Source organism: Merops nubicus, unplaced genomic scaffold (assembly GCF_000691845.1).
Source record: "Merops nubicus isolate BGI_N331 unplaced genomic scaffold, ASM69184v1 scaffold35343, whole genome shotgun sequence".
Classification (NCBI taxonomy): Eukaryota; Metazoa; Chordata; class Aves; order Coraciiformes; family Meropidae; genus Merops; species Merops nubicus.
This window is the reverse complement of record NW_008597480.1, coordinates 40,439-59,722: the sequence shown is the minus strand read 5'-3', so window position 1 is coordinate 59,722 and position 19,284 is coordinate 40,439. Positions and strand designations below refer to the sequence as shown.

The following is a 19,284-nucleotide window of genomic DNA, read 5'->3' as shown; positions in this document are numbered from 1 at the left end:
CTATCTCAAAGCTTTTTGATTTGCCTCCTGTTCCAATTTCTTGCCCATAGTCTAGAACCCACTTGGGCTTCTGCCCTGTGGGTGGAAGGGGTTGTAGTGGTCGTGGCTGCGTTCTAGTCGTAGCTCCGTTTCTCGTGTGCTTTCCCTGATTACCTGAAAATCATGTTTTAATTTGTTTAAGGTGGAATTGGTTTTTGTTGTCCCTGCTTTAATATTTCAGATTCCCAACTCTAGCATTCAGCTGCTGATCTGTAAGTGATGGAGCAGTTTCTGCAAAACTAGAGGTTTGGTAATCCTGTAGGTGGTCAGGTGCATGCTTGCCACTCTGAACCACTGAGTTTGTTGCTAGCTAAGCTGCCTTGCTTTTAAGAGTTGATCTTGTCTGTTAATGCAGTACTGTCTTCTCCAAGACCACTCTGGCTCCACTGCATTGATTATGCAAGACATTGGCAGAAAGTTGAATGTGTATTGGAAACTTTTATAGCAAGATTTGTGGTAAAATTGAGTTGACAGTCCTCTGGAGCCATTGAATAAAATAGCATTGAAAATCTGCCATACTTTTGGATGTCCTTTCAATTGATTCATTCTGTGCTTTTTACTTTACCAGATGTATATCCAGTCATGTGATATGATAAAGACTGATGTAATTCTAAAATGGGTTGAACAACTGTGATCCAGTAAAGAATTGGAAGAAGGCTCATAGAAGTTATATCTACAGTGAAAGATGATGTCTCAGTGTATAGAGCTGGCAAAGGGCTTAAAGGTTTTGTGTGTCTTGCCTTGCTTCATGGTTTTGGGTGGTGTTTTTTGGTTTTTGGGGTTTTTTTTTGTTTCAGATCAATGTTCTGATAGCAGGTAGTTTTGTCTCTATTAAAATACGGACTCCCTGTTCTTCTGCATCCGTATTATTGTTCTGTCCACCTAGTTTTTCTAGTTTCTTATGTAGTTAAATAATAGGACAGGGAATGTCTTTTGGTACAGTGTTTAAGGCTTGAAATAGTTAATTGTTTGAAATGGTCAATCTAAAATTAATGTAGACAAATCATACTTTTCTTTAACCAAGGATCTGACAAAACCATCTAGGGGGTTGTGGGAAGACAGTCTGGAAACCTTCCTGGAGTACACAAGAAAGCACATCCTTCTACACTCACAATGGTATTTCTACCTCGGGGCGTCCCTGAGGTCCCAGCGTCTGATCTCCTGAGACCACACAGTCGAAGGGGTACAAGGGACTAGCCCAGACTGGAAAGGAAAGTGAATTTTGGAGCTTGTAGGGAGTAGGGATGCCACACTGCTGCCTCCCAGCCTGTTTCTTCACAGGGCAGAAGTGGTCCTCACTTACTTGTTATCCTGATCCCACTTAAGTAAGCTTAGCTGTGTCTAGTACTTGCAGTGGAGGACAGTGATGATCTTTCTGTTGTAGGGTTTGAGCAGCATTGTTAGCTTTATTTCTATTAAATTAACAATTAAACCAGCATTCTTCTGTGTGGTGCTAGTCTTGCTGGAATTCTGTTCTGTTACTGTAGTGGAAACAATGAGCGTGCAACAGGACATGGCTTCCTGGTTTAAAATTCATAAGGCAATTAGCAGCATGCCCTATTGAATTTCATTAGCTTCAGTTCAAAAGAATGAAAACATCAAGAATTTATTTACCAATAATATTTTTTCTTTTATGTATCTTCAGTTCTTATTACTGGATAATGTTATGCAGTGGTTGACGCTAACTATTGGAAAGAAATAAAACCAATGTTCTGTTCTGTTTTTCAGAGAATGCAGAATCAATTGATCTCAAACAGTTTTTTGACCTACATTTCTCAAATATATATTATGTGTTCTTTGAAAACTTTGTGACTATTGAAGTAGGCCTTAAACAAAAAGGTAAGCATTTCAAATAGCATACTTTGTCTTGGTGCTTGTGGTTTTGTTAGGAAGTAAAGCAGAATGTTATAAATGAAGCTGTGTGTCTTTGGTCACAAATGGCAACATTAGCTGTGCAGAAATGGGTGTAAGCACTGGCTTTGCAAATAAAGCCAAAGCAAGTAGAGGTGCATGGAATGCAGGTGAGCACAGAGAATACTCTGACTGGTTTTGCCCTTTTGCAAAGTGAGGATTCTTAAGGTGTTAAAGTATTTGTGTTCTGCAGCATTATTCTAAGTTTTGTTTAACAAGATATTGTATAACTTCATCTCTACCAGCTGTTGGTGCCATAGCAGAAAGTTATACAAACTGTAACAGTTACAGACCATTACTGTGAAATATACTTTTTTTTTTTTTGACTTGCAGAAGGAATGCAAAATAATCATTGTAGAAATGCATGTTTTTGGTTTTGCATGTATAAGGATCTTTGTTTGTGTTGTTTACATTTTGTTTTGGTAATGAAAGTGAATATTCTATTTCTTTTTAATTGCATCTAGGTCATAAGTCTCAGAGAGAAGAATTAGATTCTATTCTTTTTATTTTTGAGGTAAGATAACTTGAATATTCCTGTAATAATTTTTAAATTTTAATTAAGTCCTGTTAAATAATAGCAGTACAGCTATTTACAGTGACCTGGAAATATGCTTTATGTTTAACTGCATTCCTTTTTCCTTTCCTTAAGGTTGAATATATGTGCTTTGTGTGACGAGAAAAATAATCTGACTTGCGGTTTTGCAAGCAGATGGCTTAACTGGAAAAAATGTTTTCTGCATCTGCAGATAGTTCATTACTTTTTCGTGGTGGCATTTCCTCTCCTACTTCCAATGTATTAAGCACTTTGAAATTCTTATAGAGGTGATCTCTGAGTCATGGTCTCTTTGGCCTTTTGATTGCATGTTGTATCTGATTTTTCTTGTAATAGATTACTAGTGCAGAATTAGGTTTTTTTATAGATCCCTTTTCAAAAATATTTATTTTTTGAAGATAGCGTTTCACAATAGTCTTATCAAAAGCATATCTTGACCTAATTAAGATGCACTAGAAACTAATTTAATGAAATTGGAACATTTCTAAGCAGATACTGTAGTTTAAAAAGAGCTTAGAATGTTAAGTTTTTATCTTTCTTTTTTGATGGAGGCTTCCAAGTATAGAACAAGGATTGTGGTTTTTAGAAGTACGTACAATTGAAAACTGAGTGCTTATTACATGTTTGAATAAAAATTCAACATTTTTTCTCTTTTTTTAGTAAGGTACATTGGTGCTTAAAACTGTAGGGTTAGCTGTTACAAGGAGAGTGAATCTGAAGAGATCTGTTTCATTTACTCACTAGTCCCTACATAAAGGGACATTAGGTGACCTGTGCTTTGGAAGCAGTTAGTTACACAGGCTGCTGGATGGCCACAGCCAGGAATTTACTGTGGAAATTGTTTCATTTACAAGCTGCTAATGCCCCTAGCATAGATGTTAAAGTGCTATGTAATATATTTTTAATGGCCTCTGCCACTAACTGTGCTGTTTCTTACCATCTGAAGATGATCATCCACTGATCTAGCTGGAGATGTCTTAGACCCAGGTCTTTTCTTCAATTGTTTTGCTGTAGCTCATTCCCCCCTCTGTTGAGATGGCTGAAGCAGATGTTTGCTTGTGCCACAGAGGCAAGTTGACACTTAAGCATCCTAGTTTAAGGCACTGTAAAGGTGGAATAACCCAACACAATCCGTAGTGAGCCAGAACAACCGAGGCAGGGGCTTATCCCATTCCTCTCCCAGTGCTATAAGCAATATCCAGTGGGGAGGCAGTGGAGCCAGACAAACTGCAGTAACATCTGAAGTCTTCAGTGCAAGACTTACCAGACAAGTCTGTCAGGGCCTTTGGGCTTTTTAGCTTTAGGAATGGGATTATCTTGAAAGGACAGTAATATATCCAAGGAAAGCAGTGAGGAAATTTTCTAAGTTAATCCTTCAGCTTCTGATCTGTGGCGTTTGTGGAAGCGCTCTTTGGTCTTCTGAGAGCAGTGTATGTAACGCAGATCCTTGGGTTCTGTTTTTGCAGAAAATTTTGCAACTCCTTCCAGAAAGGATTCATCAGAGATGGCAATTTCATAGTATTGGTAAGTTGATTTTCTTTCTTTTTCTTTCTTTTTTTAAAAACTTATTTTTTTATCAGTAGCTATTAGTGGTTTGTGCTACTCATGTCCTTCAACTTTAAGTGTCATAATGGGGATTATGGTCTTGAAACCCTTGCAAGCTAGGAGAAGGGAAAACAAAAAGAAAACAAATAAAAAAACAGCCAATATAATGAATTTTCTTCTAGATAGAATTCAATCTGGGAATCTGGAAATAAAACAGTGACTGAGAAGGAGAAAGGGCAGGTGGAAAGTTGCTTTGTAATTTAATTTTTTTTATATAGTCTTTTAGTAATACATTATAAATTAGGTTGAGGTCTGTATTTGTAAATGGGGATTGCTGATGTTATGCACATTAATGGCTTGAGAATCATTGGCTTTTAATGTACACATCCCAAAAAGTACTTCGAGAAAAATACTATGGGTTATGAGGAAGATATGAAAGGTGATCTTTTTTTTTTCCTTCTGGCATTGAGAAAGTTGCCTGAGGATATGAAGTTCACCAAGATCAAATTGGAGATTGCCAAGGACTTGTTTGAAAGTTACTGTCAAGTCTGACCGAGAACTCTGACATCTTACTTCATAAAGACAGAACAAATAAACAAGTATATGTGTGTTTTGTTTTTTTTTCTTCCTTTTTAGGGTTGATATTGAAGAAACTTCTTCATACTGGAAATTCATTAAAGGTATTGGATACTGGTATTGGATATTGGTGGCATACTTTTGTCTAAAACTCTTAAAACTGCAGTTAACAGCATAAGGGCAGATTTTTATGGTAAAAGCACAGAAATGAGCACCAGATAATGACTTGTGTGTCATGAAAGAATGACTTCATCAGCATCACCTCTGTAGACCTATTCTCAGTAGTAATGTGTTTATATAAGGTAGCCACATTAAGAATGTGTGCAAATGATTTGAAGGATTTTGCATTGAAGCAGAAGTAGGCCTTAACCATTCATTGTTAGGGGCAAAGGGGGAAGAAGTTCTTCACCATGAGAGTGGTGAGACCCTGGAATGGGTTGCCCAGGGTGGTGGTTGAGGCCCCATCCCTGGGGGTCTTTAAGGCCAGGCTGGATGAGGCTCTGGACAGCCTGATCTAGTGGGAGGTGTCCCTGCTCATGGCAGAGGGGTTGGAACTGGGTGATCCTTGTGGTCCCTTCCAGCCCTGACAGATTCTGATCTGTTTTAGCAGAGGACTTAGTAGTGTTGGCTTAATGGTTGGACTTGATGATCTTAAAGGTCTCTTCCAACCTAAAGGATTCTATGATTCTAAAGAAACTGGTTTTGGGGCTACGGCTGTGATTTGGGGGCTCAGGCTGTGTTTGAAGGTGGAAGATACGCCAAAGAGTCCTACGGGTGAGTAGTGTAATAACGGTTGACCATGAGACAAAAGCCATTCCAGTATAACATGTGGTCTTGATTCTGCAGCAAGCCACCATGCCACTCCTCTGTAAACCACCTGCAGGCTTGACTGGTGCTGAAATTCTCCAGTGTGCAAGCCAGGCAGGACTGCTCTAGGACTCCCATTACCTTTCTTGAAGAAGGGATGGGAGAGGGTAGAGCAGGTCATTCTGCTGCAAAAAGCTCACTCTGTTATAATTCACAAACACATTTAGAAATTTTATGATGGTCTTTGTATGTTCTGCAAAAGGCACGTGGCATGTTGCAGTGCTGTAGTGAAGCAAGTGGTTGGACGTGCGCTGGTTTTCTTGTTCTTTTAGAGAAAACCCTGTGAAAGAGATTCAGTGAGGCAGCCAGCAGTGAAGGTGCCAGGGTTGTACTTTCATTCGGCAGGAGTAGCAGATGCACCAACCTGGCTCTCCGGCTGATTGCCGTGGTCATAACTGTCTGTCTGTTCTCATCTCTTCTACCACTTCCCTTCTTCTTCTCCCTCCAGGACAAATGGAAATGCTTTTGTGTGTTTTGGGACAAGTTAACTTGGTCCATTTTTTTCCTTAAAGATACGACGAGAGGGTGTGCGTCTCTTTCTTTTGTGGCTGCAAGCACTTCAGAATAACTGTAGTAAAGAACAGCTATGGATGTTTTCTTGCTTGATTCCTGGATTTTCATCACCACAGTCTGAATATGGCCCCCGAACACTAGATAATCTCATTAACCCTCCACTTAATGTTCAAGACAGTAAGTAATTTGGTAATATTACTCAATTATCTATATAAGTCAATGCTCAGCACAAAAAGGCAAGTTGAAGTAACAAAGAACTAGCATATGTATGTCCCAAGGGAGAGTATGGAGCCATTAGTTTCTTGGCAGTTTATCAGGTCTTCTTCCAACAATAACTTTGTTGTCTTTGTTTCAGGGTGGGTTAGTTTTTGGTTTTGTTTGTGGGCTTGGTTGTTTTTGTTTGTTTGTTTTTGTTTCTTTGGTTGTTTTGGTTTTTTTTTCTTTGTTTTTGTTTTTAAAGTATGGCTATAGTAGCTTAACACATGGTGGGTGAAAATTAACTGACCAATTCTATGTAATACGTCTTGAAAATTGCAGGCAGGTGCTGCATCTACTGCAGCTTTGCACAGGTGATTCTGCTTGTGTTGAACATTTGCACTGCCTTTGGCCATGCTCTAGGGAGCAAGCTAAGCAAAGCAGTTTCTGGCATGGCCTTCCAAGAGAATGAGTGGTTGTTAGGGCAGTGCATAAAGCCAAATGGTGGATCTTCCTGCTGTGCCTGTGTGTGACCAGACAATTAAAGCTGTGATATTCTTGTGGCTCAGAGTCTTCTAAAAGAATTGGACCTTATAAAATACAAAACTTGAGGTTAGAAAGGCCTGCATCAATAGGAAGGCTTGAGCATTCTGAGATAAGCTTTTTAATACTTTCTAGATTTACTTTTTTTTTAATGTTAAGGTCATTATGTTGACTCTAATCCGTAGAGCGAGGATGATTTTCCTCTTAAGATGAATGTTATGACAGTTTCTCCTTTGACTGTCCACTCTAGCAATAAGTAAGAGCTGCTGGTTACTTTGGAGGGCCTCTTTCCTACTAATTCAATTTATTCCTGTTAGTAGGATTTTAAGCTAATTTATTGGTCAGTTGCAGTTGGATAGGGTAATAAATGTAAACTCTGCATTCACATTAACGTGAATAAGAAGCTAACCACTTTTTCCTCTGAATGTTATGTGCTGTTGCTTTTTTCCACCTCCACCCAGTGTTTTAGAGCTGACACAAGCATTGCTTGTAGAAGCAAGCAGTTGTCTCCTTGGCTGGTAATTAAATTTACTGAAACTTAGCAGATTAATTTCGTGGCAGGATAGCTCCGCAGATAGACATTGGCTACGTGTTTTAAGCACTGTTCTGGAGTTAACTTGTGTTATCTCTGCAGCAGGAGAGGAGGAACAAATCTGAAGGGGTTATATGAAGCATAGAAATGCAGAGTGGGAAGAGGGAAATGCAAGCATGTAACTACAAGAACAAGAGAAAAATAAACTCCAAAGTATTTTCACTGTAGAGGCAAAGGCTAGAACTAGTGAAACTTTGTGCAAATGTAACCAATCAAGTGTTAAATGAAGAAAATCATGAGACATAAATAAAGATTTGGCATTTGCACAGCACAGATGTTACCCTACTGTTTACATAAATTTCAAAATAAACGGATCATGCCTTTTGGAAAAATTGGATTTTGGCAGGTAGATTCTCAAAGTGCACAGGAAGAAATTATCTGCTGTGTTTTTGTATATGTAAGAAATCAGTTCTATGGTTATTCATTAGATAAAACTTCTATTTTTCATCAATCCATGGGTGAATTGTTTTATGGATTGTTTTCCCTGTAACTGTCTCTGCTTACCCCAGTATGTTTCTACTTTAATAACTTAGTAGATATTTATACATGAGAAGGAATTTTCTAAACATTAGATGTACTTCTTTTTTGTCATTTTTAATAGCTCAAGTGACTGTAGAGGAAATCACTCCACTTGTTCCTCCACAATCAGGAGATAAAGGACAAGAAGATTTAACAAGCTATTTCTTAGAAGCACTTTTGAAATACATAGTAATTCAGGTATGTTCTATAGCTTCCAGGCAAAGAACTATGAAACAACCAACACCTGTTTGTCCATTACAAGAAGACATTTACTAGTAGCACCCCGAATGTATATAAAAATGTTTTCAACATTCTTCCCATCCCTCCCCCATAAAAATGTTTTAAACACTCCCTCAAGTGTCCTTCATATAAAACAAATTCTTCTAGAAAATCTTCACTTGTCTTCTATGTGAAGATTCACAGGCCTGTTAGCACAGTCTTGCATCAGATTGTAGCATGGAGAAAAAAAACAATACTTGTCAGTCACTTCCAGCAATGCTGATTCCAATTCCCTTCCCATTTTCATCTCCCTCTCCACACCTATTGACTTAAACCAGTGAAACAATCAACTGGGCTCACTCTTACTGTGTGAGTTTGGTGGTGGTCAGAGACTTGGCTTTTTAAACTAAGGGGAAACTTCTAAGTGAAAACATTGTATTTTTGTGGTATAGGCTTGTAACCAGTCCCAGACTTTTTCTGGCCTTTTTCATAGGTTTATACTCAGACGAGGTGACAAAACCAAACAGAAATAGGATGTCAGAGTAAATAGTTTGTAAGACTGGGCCTGCCAATGTCTGTGTTTAGGATCATATTTTTCCTCCAGCTATCTTTCTGGAATTTCTGCTGTTACAGTAGATTAACCATACAGCTTCTTCATTTTTTAATGGAAATGCTGAGCTACTGGAAAGCCCTCATTAGTAGATATGCTCCAGGATGCTTGAAGTGTGACACACAGATGTTGACTTTCTAGCAAGAGATTGTGGAGGTTTGGGTTTGCTTGTTTTTTGTCTGCTGGCTTGTGATGGATTTTGTTGCTGTTGTTGTTGTGGTTGTTTTTCCTGACCAACAAGAGATTTACTATCCAGATCTTGAAGGGATGGTGCTATGACTCCTGTTGATCTAGTTTTAGGATACTTGCATGCTTAGGTGTAATGCAGTACACAGCACAGAGAAAATTTGCGATTACTGCTACAGCTAAGCAAGTGAACCTTTTCAAAAGAGAAGCAATGGAAAACAGTATATATTCAGAATGCTTCAGATCTGACAAAGCTTATGAGTGAGGTTCTGGTTGAAAGTAGTTGCACTGCTGAGATTAAATTCAGTAGCATTGGTATGTGAACACCAGGTAATAGAATTTTGCAGATCCCAAGCTACCTAAAAGGCAGATTATGGAGCTGAACTGTGCACAGAAAATGGATGCTCGAAAGAGTATCTAGTCCTTGGTGTGCAACTCGGCACAGTGTCCTTCCTTTCAGACCTTGACACTGCCATGATCTCCGCTAGTACTTGAAATGCCTGGGACAGGGCATGACAAGAACTTCTGTCAAAAACAGTGGCCTAGCTATTACATTTTTATGTAATTGATTTGTTGGCCAGTTAACACAGGCTGCTTCTTACCCTGCCTTGCTGTCATTTGCCCAGCAAACTGCTTGATTGCATGACATGCTCTGGGTATTCCAGGGTACTGCCTTCTGGGTCAGGCTTGGCCAGCAGAATTCAGGCATCTATCTTTAAGTTTTTCTTCACACTTTTGCAGGTTGTGCAAGAGAAGATGGACAGTGCTCAAATGTGGCCAGTGTTAAACTGAAACATTTCATGGCTTCCCTGTATTTATCTTACTCTGTGTGCTTGCAGTGCTGGAATAATTTGCAACCTCAGTTTGTTGCTTCCAGCATCTCCCAGTTTGAATCACCCAGTGTGAAGTCATCACACTTGTGATTTGTAGGGTAAGCTTAATGAAGACGGTTTACTTTGAATAAAAATGCCCCTGACATTCTTGAATACAACTGCCCTGTGTATAATAAATTGGTAGTATTATATCTAAATGTAGGTAAGTAATTGAGACAGGTGTCATAGAACTCGTTTACTTTCTAAATGCTAAAGTCTTTTGCTTTGAAGCTTCTTTAGAGGCACTGATAATTGCAAGATGAATAGATACTACTTTGACATTAGGTTCTACTAAAGAACTTCATGTCACTAATTTCTATATATTAGTCACCCATTCTATGAATTATGTTAGGGAGATATATATTTATGTGTATATATATTCCATTCTAAAGGCCTATTGCCCTGAAAGTAGTTTATAATAGAACTTTGTTTTTTAGAACACAATAGGACTTTCAGTAAAGAATAGAGGATGGGGGAGAAAAGCAAAGGAGAAAAAAAAAAGGCAAAGCTTCCTTTATTTTATTTATGGTAGACTTGGCAGATTACTGAGCTCTGTAGACAAATGGATTCTCCAGACAAAAATGAAAAGTGCATGTTGGATTTATTATCAAGGAGAACTTGCCATGTTTTTCGGTAGGAAAACGTTTAATTGTGGGGAAGACTTAGCACTCACGGTCCATGAAAGTAGATTTGTATAATTCAGCTTCAAAGTTGTAACTTCTGCTCCTTGTGGACAACAGATTAGTTTCATACTTCTAAACACACAATTTAACCCACTTACCTATTATAATGAATATATGGGCATTTATTAGTGAAAATGTGTTAAAAGAAACTGTTAAACAGAGGTTCAGAGTAGAATTGGCAACTGTCTGTTTCTTATAAAAGAAAACATTTTGAAATATAAAAAGTTTTATTGAAAACAGTGAATTTGAGTTTACTCCCTGACTTGGCAAGACGATCATAAAAGCAGATTATTTCTATTGTTTTCAATATTTTATGTGTTCAAGTTCATTTAGAAGCAATGTATGGAAGAGAATATTCTTTCTTTCATTGACATTTCCTAGCTAGTTTCAGTTCCATCTTTCTAAAAGTCTTTATTAAAATACATATAATTTTGTTCTAGATAACTTCTAAAGAAGACATTTCATCAGTCATCTCTCTCTCCTACTTCTTTTTTTTTTTAAGGTTAAGAGTTTAGAATGGAAGAACAAGGAAAACCAGGAAAAGGGATTTTCATTTTTATTCTCAAATTTTAAGAAATACTACTTACCTTCTATTTTCCCAAACATCTGTAAGGAGACCAGCTTGTATAACCCTATACTTGGTAAGTGTTAACCCAGCTGATGAAATCATTCATTTTTTTCTAAGAGGGTATAGCAAAGCAATTTTTTTTTGCTTGAGTCATATTGCCCAAAAAGAACATTCTCCAAAAGTCTTTCTTATGAAATAACATGCTATAGTTCCTGTTCATGTTTTTCATGCTGTTGGTGGATGCACCTGACACTTTCACTAGATTCAGTTTTGCTATATTCATCTGGTTCAGGTAAATTAAATGTTCTTGTAAAACAGTTCTTTAATGCGTCTTCTGTTATTCACTTATGCTCTGACAAGTAACTACTGCTGCTGAGATAAAAGGTGTTATTGTGCTGTTCTTTGGGGGTTGTTGGCTTTATCTGTAGAGAATCAAAGTGTGTGGATCATATGGTGCTTGCTTGTAGGTCAGAGAGGGCAAAGTTAGTTGTGTTTTTGTGTTGACTGTATTTTGTCAAGAGATGGCAGTAGGAAGAGGAAGCTGGGGTTTAACATGGTGTTTGAAGCTGATGGTGATAGAATGTATCTTCCCATACAGAAAGCGGAAGTTTAGGTGTTTGCTAAGCAAACCTAACTTGAGTTTTGCTTACAAGGTTTTAGCCCATTCTAAGCTGGAACATTGTTTGCAAATCTTGGTTTTGCTAGCTTAGGTTTGCATGCACCTATGCATATGTTGGTTTTAAGCCAACAGTGTTCAAGACTCTTGTTTGCAAAGCAATACCAGGTACACAGGCTTTAAGCTGCTATTACATTACTTAAATAATATGGGCACCTCACTACTCCTCATACCTGTTGATGATAATCACAAGGATTAATGGTGATCTCCAGACACAGTTTCATGTTCTACAATCAAGCTGTAGGGAATTTTGTTGAAAAGGTCTTAGTTTCTGCTGGTCCACATGCATGTATTTGGATTGTGGCTTTCTTCAGAGATGGATGTTTCGAACCCATGCTCTCCTAGGAAAGACAAACAGTGGACCTCATCTAAGGGGAAGGAATAGTATAAATCCAACCGTAAGCAACAGTAGAACAGGAGTTGTGTGAAGATACTGAATAGGTTTAGTGATAAAATAGCTACAAGATGGATGATAAGCAATGCTGAGAAAGCAAAACTACTGCTGCTTGGTGTCCTCAAACAAGAAATAGGCAAAGGATATTTTATCTTTCTATGAAGATCTTGACTGAGTCTTCCATAGAAGTTTTACTGTAGTCCTCTCTTCTGTGAGCTCTAAACAAGACATTTCCAAGGCCTTAGTAAAGAAGAGGACAGTGGGAAACAAGAAGAAATGGGCACAGATCTCCAAAACTACTCTCAGGGCTTTAAAATGTGAAAAGTGAGCAACAACAACAAGGATTTTTGGGAAGAATACAGTAAAAGCAACAGAGACACTGGTAAGTAGAATAGTCTTTTCTCCTCTAAGTTGTTCTTCTCTGACATGCATCTTTCCACCCTATTTGAAAAGAGACCTGTGGATGTTTGGAACAAAATTGATAGCATTTAAGCAGAAAACATGGCAAACTTGGGCACTGAGCCTGCTACTAAAACCGGTTCTTATGCCACTGTTGTAATGTTTAATTTGGGACAAGTCAGGAGGTACAGACCAAAACTGTAGTTTTAGTAAGCAAGCATTGATACAGGGCTTTACTGGAGCTAGTGTGTTTGATGTAGGCTCTTTTTTTTCCCCTCCCCCTTCTTTCTGTTAAAGCAGATTTTCAGATAAGTGTATTGGTTATAGTAACAAGCACCAGGCATTCCAGTTACAAGAAGCTAGTATTGTGCCTCCTCTAAATTCTGGCTTAAGTGTTACAGGCTTAAAAGGGTCCATGAGTTTTGTTTTGAATGTCTCTTAAGAGCTCTTTAGATTCTGTAATATAGTCTTTAGAAACTGTTTATTAAAAACTACAGATATGGCAGTAAGGTTCCAGGGGCATTATTTCTTCCATCATAGTAATGCGCCTTTCTGTGTCATTTCCATGCCATTTAGATGGGCTTCTTCATTTACAAGGAGACAAAGTGGGCTGCCCTGCAGTTCTCGGCAGCTCTTCATTCCTTCTGAACCCTTTATTGCCTTAAAAAGTAAATGTGGTCAAAACTACAAGTGTCCACCATCGTAACTGTGGTTTTGCTAGCCTTTTCACTTTCTACCCTGTATATGTCTTCCACCACCTACAGCTTCCTTCTCTTTTGGCACCTGCTCACAGCAAGTTCCCAGATGTTCTAGTTCCATGTAAAAAGGGGTTCAGGGCAGGACCCACACGGAACAGAACTATGTGCTCCCCTCCCCCCCCAGCGAGAGAGGGAGACTTTGAAAACTGATTGGAAGTTAAATGAAAAATAAAGTATATTGTTTAACAGGGAACAGAAAATGAAAAAGGGAGTTAAAAAATATATACAAAGATTGGGGAAAATACAAAAGTAAACAAAATATACAAAACCCTCAGAATTGTTCCAAGGTCCCACAGAGCAAAAGCACGCCTGGACCTGGAGCCGCAGGGCAGGAGCAGGGGCTGGCACCCACTTCCTGCCTCTTTCCCAGAGTGTGGAACAGAAGGGGAGGGAATACACGGTTCCCCCCCTACCCGGGGCCCTCCCAGGTGCTGGAAGGTCACACCCCCACTCCAAGCCTCAAACCACAGCACCAGAGGCGGAAGGGAGGGAGATGGGGAAAGCCTAAAATAAAGGAAAAATGGAAAGTTGGGGGAAAGGAATATTTCTTCTTCTGCTATTTGAGTCAATCTAATAATCTTCTGTTTTGCTTTGGTTTTATGTCAGCGTCCTCACCTGGAGCCTTGATACCTACTTCCAAGATGGACATAAATGTGAAAATACAGTAAATGACTGTAGGAGGATACACCGGAGAAGCAGATGCAGCACACAACGCAGTTGAGAGGGAGCATATTCTGAGAGGATATCGTGAAACTGCAGGAGACAGTGTGCAACAAAGACATGTTTTCTGCGTGTCTACTGGATGTCTTGTCCTTTTGAAAAGACTTCTAGTATTGCAGCCTTCACACCCTGCTGAATGTTAATAGATGCCAGAGAGAATTGATTTTTGCGTCTTTAAATACTGCGTTACATGGCATTTGCTTCCTTTTTTCACTGATTGTGCTATTATACATGCTTAAGACATTAATTTTTAACTTTCTTAATAACTCGCTGATTTCCACAAAATTAAAACAATGTACTAGTTTCTATTTGTAATAAATACACTCTTTGTAAGCTTTTAAAAAGTATTCTCTGCATTTGTTACTTAGGTGGATGGTATGCAAGAGTCATGTTGTTTTTTTTCCTCTAAAAGTAATGCCTCCATTACAAATAGTGGATGGATGTTTAAAGTCTGCTCTGGAAACGTTCCCTAGTTTAGCAGCATCATGAGTTTATCACTGCTTTTGTGTGTGGCTGTTGAAATGGAGAGATCCTTGATGCTGGTGCTGATGTTGTGCATTTGTAACATTAACAAGCGAACCTTTATAGCAGCCTGGCAGGTAGGCTGTATCCGCTTCAAGTGCCTAAAGGTGTATGCAGCTCTTAGAAGTTAATTGCCTACATAGTAGCTGATTATTTCTTTGCTGCCATCCAGATTTGCTTCTCCTGAATTATGATACCATAACCTGTCAGAAGTTATGATGACAGGTTATGGTAACTTACGATTGTATTAAGGTCTTATGGCAGAAGCTGGATCCCTTAAAACAACTCTTGACATTGCATTAGGAAAATATAATCAGGGAACACTTTATATTCTTCGGTATGACTACTTTGCGTCCCCTTTGACTCCCACTATTAGTATCTTTGAACTGCTTTCTGGCTTGTGAAACCATGGAACAGATCTCTTACTCATGTACTACAACCTATAGAAGAGGAGACAGTGCCCAAGTACCATCTTTGTCCAATCTATCATTCTCCATATCTGGATAGGACCATCATTTTCCATGTCTCCTTCATTTTGCACTTTTTTTGGGAGGTTTTGGGTTTGCCTTATTTTGTGTTCTGTCACCAGATGAAAACTGACACAAACATCAGCAGCAGGGTGGGTTCTGACAGCATGTCATAATCAGTCTTCAAACAAGTTTTCATCTACCTTCTGTGTCAGAGCAGAACTCATATTTGCCACTCTAGAACTAGGAATAGAGTTGGCACACCACTCAGACAAACGTCGTCATGCACAATTTAAAAACTGCCCATGTGTGTCCTGCCTCCCCCTGCCATCTTTGCAATGTTTTTACTGCTCATGTCAATTCCATCCACGTGGAGTTAAGGACTGTTATTTTCCTCTGAAGTAGATTCAGGTATCTTGATGACACTTTCAGCATCTTTGTCACTAGCACAGTAGAGACCGGAAGACCTAAACAGTTCTGAACCATCATGTAGAATGTGGAATGGAAAGACATGAAATTGTAGGTTATAGACCCCAAAGAACCACAGTTCCTTCCAGTTGCCCTGCTACTGAGCATCATTCATTGCAATCCCTGCAAGCCAGTACAGAAGCTATTGGCACAGATTCGTCTTTCAGCTAAGTCATAGGAAGATGCATGTGCTCTTGCTCTGGCAGCCAAGTGCAGCAAAATTAGCTAGTGCAGATGTGGCATTAGATGAAGCTGCAAAACTCACATGGCTTTTGAGCAGGATTTCTTCCTGTCCTATTCATCTTTCATCTATTGCCGCACCAGAAGAGGCTGTTTACTGCAGCTGCTATTACAATACACTTTGTAACTAAAACTCTCCCATTGTAACCACGATTAGATGTTGCGATCTGTATCAGTAAAGAACTGATGACCCTTATCAGTAATTACATTGCTTTATTGTGGATTGCTGCAGACCAACATAGAGATATTTCTAGAGATGCTTTAGGAAAAGTGATGATACCTTGTGCCTAAATGGCGTCTGCTTTTCCCAGAAGGTTTGGTAGTAGGGCCTAAGTCACAGTTAGGACTCTTAAAGGACTGTAAAATGGTGTGAGTTACATAAATTGTTGCTTAAGAACTTAAACAACTACAGATAGTTCTTAACTAAGAAATTTGACGATATTTTAATTTTATATGAAAACAAGTTTTCTTGTTTAGGCCATGTTCTAGACCAGTTAATGGTTATTTTGTTCCTTCGAACTCCTTTGTAGTTTTCAATGAAGTGTGAAGTAGTCAGTTTGCTGAGGTTTATCTTTAAATATTGAGTATAGCATGTAGCTTAAAAAAGCTGAAAAAAAGGAGAAGTGTTTACTTGTTTAGGAAAAAAATACAAGAATGTAAGGCTATAGAAATTGTGTTCAGATAAAAAGTTAAAGGTTTTACATAGCAGAAACAAGTTGCTGTCTGTTGGACCAACAATACTGTCCACTTTGAGGAGAAAATTACAGCTTTCTGGTGTCTTATACTCTGGTGTCTTATACTCTAGTCTTGAAATTTTCTCTGTTACATCTATTTTGGCACATATTGGGGTGAGTTGTTCAACAGTGAACATGAAAAAAACAGCACCTCTGGAAGTTCACATGTATTTGTTATGGTTTTAAAACTTCTTTCTTAGATAGCACTTTTGCTCTGTGTACATTTTTACAGTGTTGTGTTTCCTTACAGATATACCACAAATGAGACCAAAGCCACACTATGTAATGGTTAAGAAGGATGCTGAAACCAATGAGGCAATATATTGCATAAAGGAACCTTTTACTAAGGCTCGTGTTATTGTCATTCGATGGTTAGTGTCCTTCTGGCTTGAACCAAAACCTCATACAGGATCTCATATTCCTGGGATAGAAGGTGAAAATGTGCCAAAGAATATTCAGGTAAAGTCAAATGCGCAAAGAAGTATTTGTTTTTATGTTTTTGTCTGAATTGTTATGTCAGTAGTGTGCACTTCTCCAATAATTATAGCTAATGAAGAAGTTAAAGGAACTTCTAAACAAATTGTTTTGCTTATGAGTTCACTTTAGAAGGACTCACTGTGCTGCTTTTTTTTTTTCCAAATTGTGCTATTTTGTTTTTAATCAAATAGACATGAGAAGCCTTGAAATGCATTGAATCTTATTTTTGTTTCGTTTTTTTTTTTTCCTGAATTCTTTGTACTGTTTTAAATTATACTGTTGTATAGCTTAAATTGGACTGTTCAGTTGTTATACTACAGATGAGCTATGGAATATTCTTCAATTTTTGTTTCAGAGAGCAGCTGCCAGCATGGCTTCAAGAGAGGACAGCAAAAATGACAGTACTGATAAGCAGGAAAGAAATGCAGAGACAGAACAATCTCATTCTAATACAAGTACTCTGACAGAGAGAGAACCAAGTTCTTCCAGCCTCTGCAGTATTGATGAAGAGCATTTAACGGATATAGAAATTGTCCGGAAAGTCTTTTCTTCTAAAAGAAGCAATGTTAATTTTCTAACTGAGATTTTTCGACAGGTAAAGAACTTTCCTTGGAATGCAAGAATCATGATTGCCACATTGTAAATGTTCATTGTGTCCTGGTTTTCTTCCAAGAGCATTTGCTAAGCAGAATATTATGTAAATGTACAGGTTTCTTTCTGTCATCTTGTCTTTTAAGGTTTTACAGCTGGAAAGTTAAAATTCTAATATATTTTCTGTGCAGAATATCCCTGGTTCCTGATTCTTCTAGTTTAATTTCTTCAATAATCAGTTAGCAACCTTTAACTTGGATTTACACTTTCCCATATCAAGACTGATCTTTTTGTACATCAGCCCCACAGCTATTAGAGCTCAGAACCAAATATTAAAAAAAGCTTTCTGTGGTAGTCTGCAGCTATTAAAGAGCTGGTTTAGGAGTAATCAAATGACCTTACCTTGGTAGTGTTCATTTGAACAGTGGGACACATGGCGATAGAAGGTAACAGCTTCTGCCTGTGACTTTACTGCATCCAGAAATGTTAGCTGAGCATACTCAAAACACTGTTTCTCAACTGGAAGCTATTAAACAAATTTACATTGAGAACATATGCCAGAATGTGGAGTCTGTTTATACGTAACTGAGTTCCATGTGGGAGAATAGAAGATAGACTTTCCTTATGGCTCATGCTGTAGATCAAAAGATGAAGCAATTTTTTTTAACAATAGTAAATAAAAATATATTAAATTTCAGTTGAAAGGCATAACACTAATTGCTTTGAACAGCAGATAACTAAGCATTTCAAAACTCTGATATATTTGGATGATGTGTATGTTTTTGAAACATTTTGAATATTTTTGAGACAAATACATGTCAGAAGTTTATCTATAGCCAATGTGTTGAAGAGCTTGGTCAGATTATTGCAGGAAATAAGTTACCTGAATTCAGCTGCCACTCAAGGGTTTACAGAGTATGAGACATTGAATGTAGAGTCTAAATTATTGATGGTCTCTTGAGAAACTGCCCCCTTGCAGTGAAAGCAACATCAAAGGTAATTTTTTCCTTTCTTTTCACACGGCATTCTGTAAATGATTTAGATTATTTGGACTTTGTGTGTGGTTATGAGATCTCACTGAAGTCATTGTTTAGCCAAATAGTCCTCAGTGTAAGTTCATTTCTAATGTACCAGATGTTTGTGATGTTTCTAAAACATTAGGGCCATTATTCTAGTCAGGAGGAGGTGTCAGTTTTCCAGAAAGGTGGAAAACTTGTCTGTAGAAAAAAAAAAAGTTTTATGCATCTTAGCCTCCAGGGTACAAAAAAATGTATATGGGCTTGCAGAAGACTTAGATTTGATAAGTGACAGTGTGTGACTGATGAACTTGTCAGCTGAATTCTGTAATACACAGCAAAATTCTTTTTAGTGCAATGCTGGTGTGAAATGACTATTCCCAGAGAGAGATCATGCTTCTTGTGTCAACTGGGCGCTCCTTAAAGACATGGGCAATGAGTTTTCAGCACTGACACCACAGACTTCAGAAAACTGTGTGTTAGAGTATTTTGTCTCTTCTTTTTTTTTAATACAATTAGGCCATCATCATCCTTGGTAAACATATTTATAGTTGCCTAACGTTAAAAAATTCTGATATGTGACTAATTATCAGTGCAGCAGATAGAGAAAACCTCCTGAAGAGGGCACTGATCAGCCATCACACTGACTCAAATACGCTTGTTTGAAACAATTTTGAAATAATTTCAAGAAGACATTTATGTTAAGGATACTGTTTTGTAAAATCCCATTTGTCTAAAAATAAGATACATGGCTACCAGTGTTGTGTGGCACTCAACTTTTTCTGGTAACTTAGAACTGATTTAACTCTACTTTTCCGCATTCCCTGATCG

At 38.1% G+C, this 19,284-nt stretch overlaps 1 protein-coding gene across 1 annotated transcript in view; it reads left to right on the top strand.

Annotated features, from left to right (window-relative positions):
* Positions 1-1,152: 1,152 nt before the first annotated feature.
* The window catches only part of RALGAPA1 (Ral GTPase activating protein, alpha subunit 1 (catalytic)), a gene marked incomplete at its 3' end in the record, with an annotated part of 57,558 nt that continues 39,426 nt past the window's right edge, over positions 1,153-19,284 (top strand). The window contains exons 1-10 of the mRNA XM_008936715.1: positions 1,153-1,222; positions 1,768-1,878; positions 2,415-2,464; positions 3,970-4,027; positions 4,685-4,728; positions 6,004-6,181; positions 7,936-8,051; positions 10,926-11,064; positions 16,620-16,828; positions 17,202-17,441. Coding sequence (XP_008934963.1) covers positions 1,153-1,222; positions 1,768-1,878; positions 2,415-2,464; positions 3,970-4,027; positions 4,685-4,728; positions 6,004-6,181; positions 7,936-8,051; positions 10,926-11,064; positions 16,620-16,828; positions 17,202-17,441 — 1,215 coding nt within the window. The remainder of the gene's footprint in view (positions 1,223-1,767; positions 1,879-2,414; positions 2,465-3,969; positions 4,028-4,684; positions 4,729-6,003; positions 6,182-7,935; positions 8,052-10,925; positions 11,065-16,619; positions 16,829-17,201; positions 17,442-19,284) is intronic.